This window comes from Protopterus annectens, chromosome 10.part0, assembly GCF_019279795.1.
Source record: "Protopterus annectens isolate FY-2018-M chromosome 10.part0, PAN1.0, whole genome shotgun sequence".
NCBI lineage: Eukaryota > Metazoa > Chordata > Ceratodontiformes > Protopteridae > Protopterus > Protopterus annectens.
The window spans coordinates 432,792,720-432,807,290 of record NC_056744.1 but is presented as its reverse complement, the minus strand read 5'-3'; the positions used below and the strand labels follow the sequence as shown (position 1 = coordinate 432,807,290).

At 37.1% G+C, this 14,571-nt stretch overlaps 1 protein-coding gene across 4 annotated transcripts in view; it reads left to right on the top strand.

Annotated features, from left to right (window-relative positions):
* The window catches only part of TIE1 (tyrosine kinase with immunoglobulin like and EGF like domains 1), a 521,980-nt gene that overhangs the window by 492,336 nt on the left and 15,073 nt on the right, over positions 1–14,571 (top strand). For all 4 annotated transcript variants that reach the window (XM_044085330.1, XM_044085328.1, XM_044085331.1 and 1 more), the window contains 2 exons: positions 5,268–5,308; positions 12,428–12,524. In XM_044085330.1, the coding sequence (XP_043941265.1) occupies positions 5,268–5,308; positions 12,428–12,524 (138 nt within the window). The remainder of the gene's footprint in view (positions 1–5,267; positions 5,309–12,427; positions 12,525–14,571) is intronic.

The window sequence follows — 14,571 nt, the reverse complement described above, 5'->3', positions numbered from 1 at the left end:
AGTTCAAAGACATTGAAATCTTAAATCATTCTGTAGGTATGCAAGCTGTCACTTAAAATGTAACTAAAGCATGCAAATTAATCTGACTCATTTTAAGCTGATCAAAAGGTAGATGGAATTCGCCAGATTGCTCTGAATATAATTTTCTTCAAGTCTAGAACCTGGAAGCATACAAAAAACACAAGTAGAAGAAGTAAAGTATTTCACTCATCAGTTGATTGCATCCCACCCCATTTTCAAAAGTTATAGTAATTCAAGCATCCCACTATTAAAGGAAACATTTGCAAATAGTACAGCCTTGTATTAATCAGAATAATATATCATAAGCTCAGTATGGTATAACTTGCTGTATTTGTGCACATATCCTTAAAACATAAGGCACAACATCCAAAGCAGATATAAGTGCAGTCTCCAAATGACATATTGTGTTGTGTGTAACTCAGTCTTGCAAACAAGTGTAAACTATGACCAGATTAGATATTTAACCTTGGTGTTGCTGAATAACAGAAATATTCCACTGGCAATAATAGTGATGGTATTGTTCCCATCACAGAATGTTCTTGCAACAACCCCCCCCCCAAGATCATTAACAGTAGCCCCCCAGTGAATGTAGTTGACATTTTCATCCTTACTTGTGAAGTTCCTGAGAATGTTTTGTTCCTTATCATTATTTCACTAAAGCAGTCTGTTCTGCGGTAAAGGGAATGCTGCCAAGTACTGCAGTTTAAGCTGATAATGATTCTGAAAATGAAGAAGATGCGTACATAAATATGGTTTTAAGAAAGGGCTAGCACTGTACGATATGTCTGCAGAAATTTAGCTTATCTTCTAATCTATTATACCAAGTTAAGCACATACAGGCTCCTCAAAGAGATGCCTGTTAGCTTATTATTATTGCAAAATCTGCTGAGTAGATCAAGCTGCCTGCAAACTCAGAAGCATATTACTTTAATGGGACTGGGGAGAGATCATGTTCATAATATTGATAATCTATTAATTTTCCAAATCATCTGTGAATTTATCATCGCAGCAATGCATTTGATCTTTTAAAGCACTACCCCATGCTCATATACATGCACACATGCACATATTCACACACACACACACACACACACACACACACACACACACACACACATTCACACATACTCACACAAAGTCATATCACCATCTCCAAGGAAAATTGGAGAAAAGCATTGTACTGAGGGCAGGCAAGAAACCTAACATTATTGAGTAGCCATTTAGTTTGTATCTAGCCATTTTCTGTCATCTTGTTCTTCACTGAGATGGGAGACTTTCTTAAGCCATTTAGCTGCAACTAACACAAATCTTGCCATCTCTTAATGAGAACACTCACTATATCTCCTCTGCAAGCAATCAGATCAAGTTCTGCTGATGATATAAATTTTGTATTTTTTTATCTTTAATTTATTGACTTTTTATCAGTTTCGTGTGTTCCTCTTGTGTGGAAAAACATAAAACTAACTTGATAGGAAGAGGTTGCTTGAGTACTTTTTATCATTTTGATGGTATCTGAAGTCTCACACTGTTAGATCTCCTCAGTAACAGACAGAACTGACGTTATTTAGCTATAATTCAGAGAAGCATTCTATATATAATGATGATTTGCTTAACACCATTTGTGCAACTAGTAATTGTAAGGTCAGCAACTGTCCTGCATGCTCAGACCATGCTCCACCTTCCTACGTCTGATACCTTCCTAACATCCTTAGCTTACTCCACAAGTCCTGCTACTACTGATGTGCGAGACAATAGCTCCATATTTAGTGTGTATTGATATTCAATATGACATTTTGTAACTTAAATGCCACAATGTATTTTCCAATATTTTCCACCCCATCATATCAAAATGTATGTGAATAATTTCTTAATAAAAATGTTTTGTAAAGTTTCAATTAAGGATACCCTCACATAATTCTTCTTAACTGTTCACTGATGTCATTTTTCACTTTATGTAAAGCTAAATACTAAACAATATTTATTTGTTTATTTTATTTTATTTTTATTTTACATTTGTTAACCGGGAAAGTCCAGCTGGATACATATCCATTTTTAGTGGAGGCTCAGGGAGAAAAGCTCCAGAAATACAAGAATAATTTAACAAATACAGTTAAAAATATATTTCAGTATTTAATAACATAACTCACAAGAAGGTCAAATAAGAGAGCAAATATTAACAACGGGACATAAATATTAAACATTTCTAAAGTTATGGTACGCTTTCAAGTTTGGCAAACCTATACTTCTGACCTCCTCACTTTTAAGTATTTTGCAGAAAACACACATTTTACAACACACACACATTCCTTTGCATAATATCCCTAATACAGTATGAGTCATAATTAATATTCAGAAAGAAATGTGTTTTTCAGACGGTTATTATACAAATTGCTTGTAAAATTTTACTCTACACAACACAATAGCACTCTTTGTAGAATGTTTTACAAAAAATTCCAATGAAATCATTTTAATCTGACAAAAAAGTGTTAAACATTACCAAAGTTATGAGCATGTGTTTTCCTTGGTAAACATGCACTTCTAACTTTTACAAACCTCATGTATTTTGTCCTGAAGTACTTCAGCATAAAACTATCAATACAAACATTTATTGGGAGATGTCATAAATACACTATAGATATCTCAAGCACATAGCAAATGTTCACCTTCAAAGAGAAGGACAATTTCTTATCTAAATATAGTAAAAACATGTAATTGTTTCCAAAACAAAATGAATGCCTAACCCCTAGAGGCTTTAGGTGATAATGCAGCATTTACTCATCTCATAATGCCCCTGGGTATGAATTGTAATCGACTACACCATGTACATATTTCAACATCCATCTTCTATTTTATGTGCTTAGCAAATACTGCCACTGCATTAATATAGCAGGTTATGATCATGTCTCCGATTGTGACCATGTTACTTATGTGTTTGAAGCATGGATGCCAAGAAGCTTGAGAGGTAAATCTTGGCATCCATGTTGCGAACACATAATAAAGAGTTATGATCGGTGAAACCCGATCATAGCTCATTGTGGTACGTGCAGTCTTATCTACTCTATGTATTATCAGTTACAAAATAAAAAAACACGATATGTTTTACTGGCTTTCAGTAAAGTACTTAGTGAATGTTGCTGCATAGACAGCAAGTAAGGATACTGCCCTAATTTAAATAAGTCACTTACAGAGACTAATGCCTGTAAACTTCAGTGGACATAAAAGGAAAGATATTCAGGAGCCAAAGGAACATCTTTTCTCTTACACCCGACCATCACAGCACTTAGGGGTGTAACAGTTGCTAGCTACACACCTCTGATATCATTGTTACAGTTGGGTCTCATGCTACAATAGTGCATAGCAGGTTTATTTTTTTTTCTGATTTTGGAGCTTAATCATGGCACTCCATACTCTACATAGTTATTCTGTACAATCTGTGGTAATCATTTAATTAGTCAAAGCCAAACTGAATGTTTAAACTTTCATTAGACACAACTGATACTGCTTGATGTGTGTGTGTGTGTGTGTGTGTGTGTGTGTGTGTGTGTGTGTGTGTGTGTGTGTGTGTGTGTGTGTGTGTGTGAGATACCTCTGAGCTATAGAGATTTTTCACAGAATGTCCAGATTTTTGCCTCATATTTTTAATAAAATTGTGTTTTTCTTGCACATCATTAAAGATGGAAATCAGAAAATAATGACAGATATTTCAGTTTCAGACTTTATACCCTTCAGAAAATCCATGCTAATGTAAAACCTGTTATTCCATCAACTTTCTAAGTTTGTAAGAACAATATTTAAAATATTTAAAAATTGTTTCTATTTTTGGGCCTTTATCCCCCCATTATTCATGGCTTTGTCCAGATGTTTTGCTCTAAGAGGTTGAGAGGTATGGTGTGTGTGTGTGTGTGTGTGTGTGTGTACGCACGAGAGCGCCCACATGGATGTCTGTACATGTAAATATATATATATATATATATAAATATATATATATATATATATATATATATATATATATATATATATATATATGCATATTATCAGCAATAGCACCCTGACACTTCATCTATTACCTTCTAGAGATGAAATTACCAAAATGGTGCATTAAATAACAAACAGTGAAAGTTAGGCATGCAGTCACTTTAAGAATCCTATGAATCAATACTTTATAACATGGCATCGAATTAAAGACAACAATAAATGTAGGAACCAAGGAAAAAATATGAGATTTTGCAGTAAAGGTTTTATGTGCAGTCAGTATTCATTCCATGTAGCAATACAGTGTTATTCTTAAAAATAATTAAACTTTCAAGTTTTTCTTTTGTTGTTGTTTATTTCCTTAGTTAGGTCTAAGTGACCTCATGTACTTAAGTACACCAAGCCTGTCAATTAACAAGCACGTCTTTAAGTTATTGTACAACCATATTCGTTTATTCATTACATCTGTAATGATGTCTGCCCACCTTAGCCTCTGCTTCCTGTTCTTCTTTTGCCTTTGATCATTCCCAGCATGAGTGTCTTCTTTAGTAAATCTTAAAGTCTTCGCATTATGTGGTCAAAGTATTTGAGCTGGTTTCACTATCAGACCTTCCTGTTACTGTCTGGGTTTTATTTCCTAACCATTGAGTAATTTTGATCTTCTTTCAGTCCAAGGAATTCACAAGTTTTCTCCAACACCACCGTTCACAAACATCAATTGTCTAGTGTCCAGCCTTACTTTGACTCTCACAGCTATGTGTTTAACTGGAAAGACGGAAGGTTTGAATATATGGATATTTCTTGACAATATGATGTCTTTGTTCTCTAAAATCTTACCCAGGATTTCCATGGCATCCTACCAAATGACAAGTGCCTTTTAATTTTATGGCTGTAATTACTGTGTGCATAGACCCCTGAGCCCAGGAAAATACAATTTGTGAAAGTTATGGGAGTAATTAACCATGCAGTGTTTTTTTCAACAGCTACTTTTATGCCAGTATAAATGCTTATGCAAAATGTTATCCTTATTTCCTTGTTTAAATTGACTCTTAAATTATAACCAGGTTATATTTGTTGTGCTGACAATTTAACACATATTAATACTGTGTATGCTATTCATGTTATTTTCTTATAGTTAAAAAGGGTCCTTAGACCAGACTGTGTGCCTGTTACTCAAGTAAAAATAAACAAAACAACTTGACTGGCTTCCTTAAACATTAAATGATCACTGTGTTTGTCATTAGAGAATATAAACTCTCTTAATTAACTTTCAGGTGGTCCTTTGGAGTGCTACTGTGGGAGATTGTAAGTCTAGGTGAGTACAATGTATTGAGTATCGATGAGTATATTTATTCTGATATTTATGTCTCGTTATTGACTACTTATACTTGGCAGAATAAGTAAATGTGAAACATGAACTTTTTGAAGAAATTCAGATTTGTACAATTCAACACATAATGACATAGTCCAGGATTCACACCCTGCAATGTACAGCTGCTTGGCATTTCAGTCATAAATATAGTCACAATACACACACTTCAACAATGAAACTCCTCATAAAATGCACGTACAAATCAACACAAAACTACAGCATAGCTTAGAATGCATAGTAGCCTTTGTTATAACATTTGGTATTATCACCCACCCATCCATCCACAACCACTTTTCCCATTTTTTGCACATGAGGTTGGGGTGTCATTTCAACAGTGACAATCCATCTAGAACCAAGGTGTACACCACCAGGTGGCTAGGTCTGCTGCAGTAGTTCATCCACACCCCATATTCGCACACACACTCACACCTATGGCCAATTTAGTGTGTCCCATCCACCTATTGCACATCTTTGGAATGTGGGAGGAAATCGGAGAACCTGGAGGAAACCCACATAAACACAGAGAGGACATGGAGACGCCACACAGAAGATACCCCAGTTGAAAATCTAATCAAGGAACTTCTGTTTTAGTAATATGAAAATAACAACAGCTATTTTAAAATTCATAGGCAAGTGCTAGGTAGTCTGCAGACCATTACAAGCCTAGCCAAAAACCTCCCATTCAAAATGTTTCCTTCAGCCTCAAGGAGGGCAAGACTAAATAGCCCTATGAGAATGTGCTCCTGTCCATATAGACCTATGAGAATGAGATCCTGTCCATATAGACCTATGAGAATGTGATCCTGTCCATATAGACCTATGAGAATGTGATCCTGTCCATAGACCTATGAGAATCTGCTCCTGTCCATATAGACCTATGAGAATGTGATCCTGTCCATACAGACCTATGAGAATGTGATTCTGTCCATATAGACCTATGAGAATGTGCTCCTATCCATACAGACCTATGAGAATGTGATCCTGTCCATATAGATCTATGAGAATGTGATCCTGTCCATCCAATTACAGAGATTTAACTGGAAGGTTGCAAGGCTGCTACTCTGCTTGATATGTAGTAGCAATTTGTTCCACAAGTGCGAGATACAGTGTGATATGCATCTGTCAGACCGGTGTGTCTCATTTATCTGTTAATGAAGGTGCATTTTATGCTTATGAAGGTTTAGTTTCTTTAACTGGGTATTTGAAGTACAGTTTGTTCTGTGAAGAAATAGGAGTAATGCCAGAAAGCCTTACCCCTTGACTCCTGCATTATATATAACTGAATTTGTTGGCATAGTAGCCATTCCTTGTTTTGAAACCCATGAATAATGCCAACATCCATTGCACCTACTCATGTACATCTACATGTAGCATCATACAGCCACTGAAGACATTAGATATGAATCCTGCTATTCTGTCTTGCCTAACCCCTAGCACCTCTCTAATCTTCCCTGCTTTTACTCGCATCACAATAACTAAGATTAAAAGTGAACATGGCACCCTGGCTAATGTCTTCCCATAGCCTCAGCTTCCTTGAAATGTTCACTTTTATCTCTACCCTGAGTTTTAGTGCTACTTACATTTCATGGATAACAATCAAGAACTTTTCCACATTCGCTTTTTCTCAATATGTTTTACATAAAGTCACATTCCACTATGTCAAAAGTATTTTGAATATCTATCCCCACAGTTTTGCAATAGTATGTAGGAAAGCTGTTTGTGCATTTTGATTCTCCCTTCAGTTGCTAACACTAATTATCTTTCTTTCCACAATCGCTTTACCAACTTTAGCTGCCCAAGAGTATACAGTCTTGACCAAGCTCCCTTCTGCCTCATAAGCCACGTGGTCTCACTATACTGCCACCTTCTGCAGATAGTTCTTCAGAGTAATTTTCTTCCACTCAAACGTTTTGTACCTTACACTAACTGACTTTCAATTTTCCCCATTTCCATAAGAGTGACTGCTTTAGCTCTGTGCATTTGCAGCTGAAAGATTTAGAGTGCTGCCCACTAATTGTCCTCTTCCTCCTTCCGTATGTGCATTGCTTGCCTGTACTCCCAATTTAATTGACTTTCCCCACATCCTGATAAGTTCTTCACATCTGCCCCTTTTGACTGAATCACCTGCCACACATTGTACTTTTATCAAAGGATTTTCAACATTCTGGAGCATTTCTCCCCGGGCCTCCACTGAAAAATGGCTTTGTTCCAAGTCTGACTTTCCCGGTAAACAAATGTTAAATAAGTCAAATAAATAAAATAAATAAATAAATTTGTCTTCCTGTTCTTCATCTTCATACTTGCCCCTTCAGGATCTCAGTTTCTTCTACCCTACACCTTGATAAATCTCACCTGCTGTAAAATCTTCTCTTGAAGTACTACACTTTCTAATTTTAGACCACTCCCCTCACAGTGCATACCACCCAGATCATATCTGAAAGACCCGCAACAGCTTCAGACATGTAGAGCCACTGATCTAGTTTACCAGCCACATATTTTGCCATCTTGTTGGTTCCCAGTCTCTAACTAATTGGAAGATCAGTATTAGGATTTCTTTCTCAGTTGTTAAACCACAACATGATTTTTATTATGGTCCTACTAGCATCACTCAGTGTTATTTTCACTGTATTTATCTTGTATTCTAGCAAGAACCCAAAGTAACACAACAAATCATGATGTTTAGGAAGATTCTGCTTTGGGTGCCAGAAAAGTAAATAGTGAGAGGGTGTGGTTGTTGTTGTGACTGTTGTTTGTCAGTACTGAACCCCCAAAATATGCTCCAACTGCAGTAACCAAGGCTAAGGGCCAACTACAGCAGAGTGTATGAGTAGCTACTGTACTTCTCTGCAGTTGGAATGACTGTCAGTCCCTCCACGACCTGAGTGATCGGGTTATATAGAGTTCTTTTAAGACTTTTAAAAGGGCCTCTGAGAAGTCAAAATTCTTTAAGACTTTTGATCAGAAAGGTCCAGAAAATTCTGCTGAATGCCTTTTTGATAATAGTACTTACTACAAACTGTTGTAAGTGGTCTTTGTCTTCTGTATAAGTAAAACAGTTTTCTTTATGTTGTCCTGGATCTGTCTACATATAATGGCACTTCATTGCTTCATCCCCAACACCACATAGGAGGCATATAACTTGGCAGCATTGTGAGTGACAACAGATCATGAAAAGCTTTAGTCATAATTTAACACTGAAATCATACAAAATATAATGAAACATCAGCATTCTTGTCAAGTTTAGATATTACAAAGTAAATGCTTCTTTACAAAAGGAGAACAAGGTTGCCCCACAGCACTTTATTTATTTATGTTTTTGTATTTATTTATTTTTTCTTTATTTGGTAACAGTGTAGCCTACAGACCCTTTTCAGCCACTACCTGGGCCAAAGGAAGAGCATAAAATTATATTAACATTACAGAGGATCCATGTCAGCTTGGTAGCATAGAGTGTTGATGCACTGGCTGTGACTCAAATGACTTGAATTTGACTAGCTGCCCAAGTTCTGGAGGAGTCACCTCAGAAGGAGATGAATGACAAGGCAACAGGTTGCTGTCCTGTCTTAGATGGAGTAGTGGAGATGACATGGTGAGGCTGGTCTTTGCTGTGTAGTGATAACCAGGAGAATTCAAAATCTACAATCAGCAGACATTGCAGATGGGTGGAGATTATTAGGCCTGCATCTCTACAGAGGTAGGAAGTTTCCTACCACACACTCCCAGAAGTAGCTGTATGCATAAAGGCTACCGAGTCATTGGGGGTAGGGCTACACAGACACAGACACACACACACATATATGAATACACACATGCACACACACAAATACACTCACAAATACACACATACACACACACACACTCACAAATACACTCACACAAACAAGTAAAAACACAGAACAAACTTCAGGAACCACACAAAGGAAACCAACGGCCTGTAAACTCCCAAAGGAAATCCAACAGCAAACTCAGCTGGAGTACACCCAAAGTAAGCAGCCATACAAGCAGATAAATCCAATAAGCAAAAAACTGAAAGCTGAAAACTGGAAAACTGGAAAAACTCTGGCAAAACTGCTTTATTTAAGCCTTAAAAATATAGCTTTTCGCCAGTCCACAGACTAACTTCTTCAGAAACAATGTATCCAAAAAAAGTTTCAACAGTACTCTTGGCTTTAAAAACTCTGAGTAATGACATCACTTCCTCAAATTGACTTAAAGGGATAGCACACCCTCTTTCCATCACTATGATCATCACACTCAAGTATTCATACAATAATATAATTCCACTTAAAAATTAGATGAATGGAATTAAAAATACAATAATAAAAGAATACTGTTGAAACTTTTTTTGGATACATTGTTTCTGAAGAAGTTAGTCTGCTGCTGTTGGATTTCCTTTGGGACACTCACACAAACACACACACACACACACACACACAAGTACAGTCATACATACACATATAAACAAATATACTCATACACACACACAAATACACTCACACATACATACACACATACACTCACACTCACACACACACGCATACACACACACATGTACACACACAAAGATACTCACACACAAATACGCTGACAAATACACACACACACAAACACACACACACACACACATGCACACATATACACCCCCCCCACACACACACACATGCGCGCGCGTGCATTCACACAAATACACTCACACACATGTACACTCAGAAACACACACACACATGCACTCACACACACGCACACACAAATACACTCACACATACACACAAAAATACACTCATGCACACACACACACAGACACACACACACACAGACTCACTCACATATACACAGATACACCCATACAAACCCCACACACACACACATCAAACACACACACACACACACACACACACACACACACACACATGCATACACACTCACACATACAAGCACACACACGCACAAATACACACACAGAGATACTCACACACAAATATGCTGACAAATACAGACACACACATATACACCCCCCCACACACACGCTCACACACACACACACACACACACACACACACACACACACACACACACACACACACATTGTCTTGCCATAACAGTTCCTATGGCCACGATATGATATCCCACCCTTGGCTGATTAACCTCACCTACCAGTTAGCCTTTGAGGCACGACTCAGGATCCACTTAATGAAGAGACATATCAGTATGTGGTCTAGCATGCTGTGCACCCATGGGATCAGACAGAGGTATGGGACAGGGAAGGGGCTGATTTCAGAGGTGGCCAACCAATGAATTAGGATTGCTCAGCTAAGGCAGTAGGAGTGGTGTGTATTACAAATGGCAAAACTCAAATACTTTGGATCTAAAGTATGATAATTTCAATTCATAATAACATTGACATTGCACAGACAATTATAACAATGCAGTGAACTTCGTATGACATTTAGACACCCATGATAATTCGTAACATTCCTACAAAGACTTCAGAGAAAAAAATACTCTTTCCTAAAGAAGAGAGTCACTTATTCTGTCTTTAAATGCCCATCAATGACTTAAATCTGGCCTTCCTTTCCTTCTGCAACACTTGTTTTCTTGCACTAAACTGACTTGTGAAATTCTACCCCATCTTTCCTCACTACCTGCAAACTTCCCTGCTATTCATATAATTCATTATACTACTGACCTCTCACCTTCTCTATACTTTCCCACACTTTCATGCCCTCAGACAGAAATTAGGATTTTTGAAAGAAAAAGCATACTCTGAAAATTCTGCAGCCAACTTCAGGCACAAGATAACTGTTTTGTATACACATGTGTGTAGTGTGTGTGTGTGTGTGTGTGTGTGTGTGTGTGTGTGTGTGTGTGCGTGTGTGTGTGTGTGTGTGTGTGTGTGTGTGTGTGTGTGTGTGTGTGTGTGTGTGTGTGTGTGTGTGTGTGTGTGTGTGTGTGTGTGTGTGTGTGTGTGTGTGTGTGTGTGTGTGTGCGTGTGTGCGTGAGTGTGTGTGTGTGTGCGTGTGCATGTGTGTGCGCGTGTGCACGTATGTGTGTGTGTGTGTGTGTGTGTTGATTCCTATAAAACACTGTTTGTAAACATGTATTCTCTACACATCTTTGAAATGTTCTCATTGTAGCTGCTACTAATGAGGACTGCATTTTTACACCAATAGTATGCTACTGAAATGTAGCTTGCCCATTGCTTCCTTCCGTCATTGATTTCTTCCTGATGGGTTTTGTTCCAAATATGCAAGTCTTCCTTTAACTTGACATTGAAATCCCAAAGAAGACTGAGTTTTTCCTTCTTCTCATTGTTTACTTAAACTTCTCTGCTTTACAGTAAAAGTTTTTTATGACCTCATCAGTTTCAAGTAGCATACTGACTACTGAGGATGACATAAGAAGATCATGGCCTTCTTTAAAGCTAAAAAACACTATCTAGACTATCTTTTTTGTGCTGTATATAATATGAGCTGCAGTCATCTGATTGATAGCCAGAGCTTCAGCCTTTGTGCCACAGAGTTGACTTTCATCTTTGTAATTATAATGTAATGTGAATTATTTGGTTAACGTTCATTTCTTTACAGTGACTGTATTTTCACATACCAGAACTGTGAATTTTTACTATTTATTGCCTAGTTTCAGATTTTTCCTAATTCTGAAGTTCATTTACCTCAGATGTAGTATATTTAGAGAAATGGGCATTAGGGGAGATGCCAACCATCTTCAGAGTTTCTTTTGCCAAAGTTAAGTATAATCACAAATATGTTTCTCTTCTTCCTGGCTTCATTTTCCTGGCTTTATTTTGCTAGGATCTTACATGTTCTCTACATGGCTGTACATATGCAAGGATCTGCCTGGAAACTAGTTTGGTATTTGGGATTTTAATGGATCTCAACAGTAAGACATAAATGAAAGAATGAAGACACAGGACTATATTATTCTTCTGAGATGTTAATTTCTGATATTATATAAAGTGGCTGGTACTCTTATAACTATAGTTATGATTTTAGCTGGTAAGGCTGTTAACAAGAACTAAACCTCAGAAATTCATGTTTTCTACAGGTGGTACACCGTACTGCGGCATGACATGTGCACAGTTATACGAGAAGTTGCCTCATGGTTATAGGATGGAAAAGCCACCCAACTGTGATGATGAAGTGTGAGTAACATCTTTATGTCCTACTACAGAAATAGTTGCTATGTGTAACCAGGTTGCCTACAGAACTTTATGATAACTTGGCTGAGACACGCTTTACAGTGCTAGGAGACTAAACAAAACAGTTTGAACACTCCAGCTACTATAGCCACTTTCCTCCTTTAAACCCCTCAAATTAGCTACCACACTTCTACACACCTCAGTAGAAAGTTGAGAAAGACATGCTATTTTAAGAGATGTTGTCTTCTCAGCACTGAGAAGTGATCTTTGCCTAGCATACAAGGCATCCCTGCATCCTGTTTTGGTGAACCTTTAGCACATCCACAAAATAAACAGTATCCAAACTACTGGATTAAAAGACCTACATTTTGCTGAAACATAAATAGGACATGCTGGACAGATAGATATGCTTCTCAGAGAATTAATATTCCCTGGAATGGGCTCCCATCCATGTGAAGCAGAGATCCACCATATCACTATTTAAGTGCAACTTGGACCAATGGATGGGTAATCAGAAATTCACCCCAGTCTGGAGCCTATATCTCCAATGGACAGAGGCAATAAGTAAATAATCCTGTATATAAATCAAATTATTGGGTCACATTTGGGCTGCATGGCTAGGCTTACAAGGCTCATAATGGTTGTTAGCCTAGCATACACCTATGAATCTTTAAGTGTTGACTTGGTGATTCAGGGTCCTAAAAGCCCGTCAACCTACCACAGCAGTAGAATATATGAAAATTGTAATGAGTTTGTTACTTGTTAATAATATTCCAGTTAATGAGCTTCAGTATGGATCCTGAGTTAAGTAGGTATGGCAAGACCTACAAACCTTCATTAGCTATACTACTTTGTAATAGTTTGTCAAATTAACCTTTACCAGGAACTGTTCTCATCATTCAGGGAATATTTATTATTTACTTCTATTGGCATGAGATGACTGCGAATAGATGATTTTTAGAAGAAACCCAAGCAGAAAAGCGTTACAATTTTTACTTTGTATCTGCAAAATTGAAATAGGCAGGTTTCAACACTAAATGCTCAACAAAGACTATAGCAGAATACACATGAATTGAAATCATTTAAGTGAGTAACATATTATTTATGATATATAATAGTGTAAAAAACTCAGACAAGGCAATAGGCAATGAACAGTATATGACAATATATGCCCACCCAGCCACCTATCCATCCATCCATCTTCTCATATCATACTTTATTCTTTTATAGGTTTATGGGGATTTCAGACCTTATCCTGGCATCCAGTACCTCAAGGCATTCATTCTGAGCAGGGTGACAGTCGCTCACAAAATGCGCACACACTGTCATTCACTCACTATAACCACACCTACAGACAATTTCAAAAATGTTAGTACACCTACCACATATAATTGGGAGTTTGGAGCTAGCTAGAACTCTCAGAGAAAACCCACCAAACACATATTGGACATGCGTGCTCCTGACAGAAAACAGCCCTACCAAGATATTTAATTACTTCTGGAATAAAATTCGATCCTTAAGTGAAAAAAAATCACCTGACAAAGAAGATAGTGCCCTTACCCTTAAATGTCACTGTGATAGAAATAAAATTATTTGTATAGTTCAGCAAGAGATTTGACTAGCTAATCAAGATGTCCCCTTCCTTGGAAAGCTCCCCTCCAAGGTTAGGAATAGACTCTTAATCTACCTGTACAAAAAGGGTGTTTGACTGCCTGTCCACTGCTACACTGGAAGCCTAGTGAATCAAACCCTATCCAACAAATTCAAACACAGGAAATAATTTTTTTTTTATTTATGACTGTTAGTCAATAGAACATCTGAAAAACAAAGAAATAATTATCCCAAATAAATTTTTTTTCACATTCATAGAGTAAGACCTTATAAACCTGACTCCATATTATTATAGTCAAATACTCAAAAGCCACATAGTTGTTTTAATTGGAATACAGAATTATCAGAAATTATTTCCGTTTTTCTGCTCAAAAGTAATAAAAAGAGGTGTCCAACATATTCTAGGTTCATAGATTCATAAGTTTATGATAGGCTAACA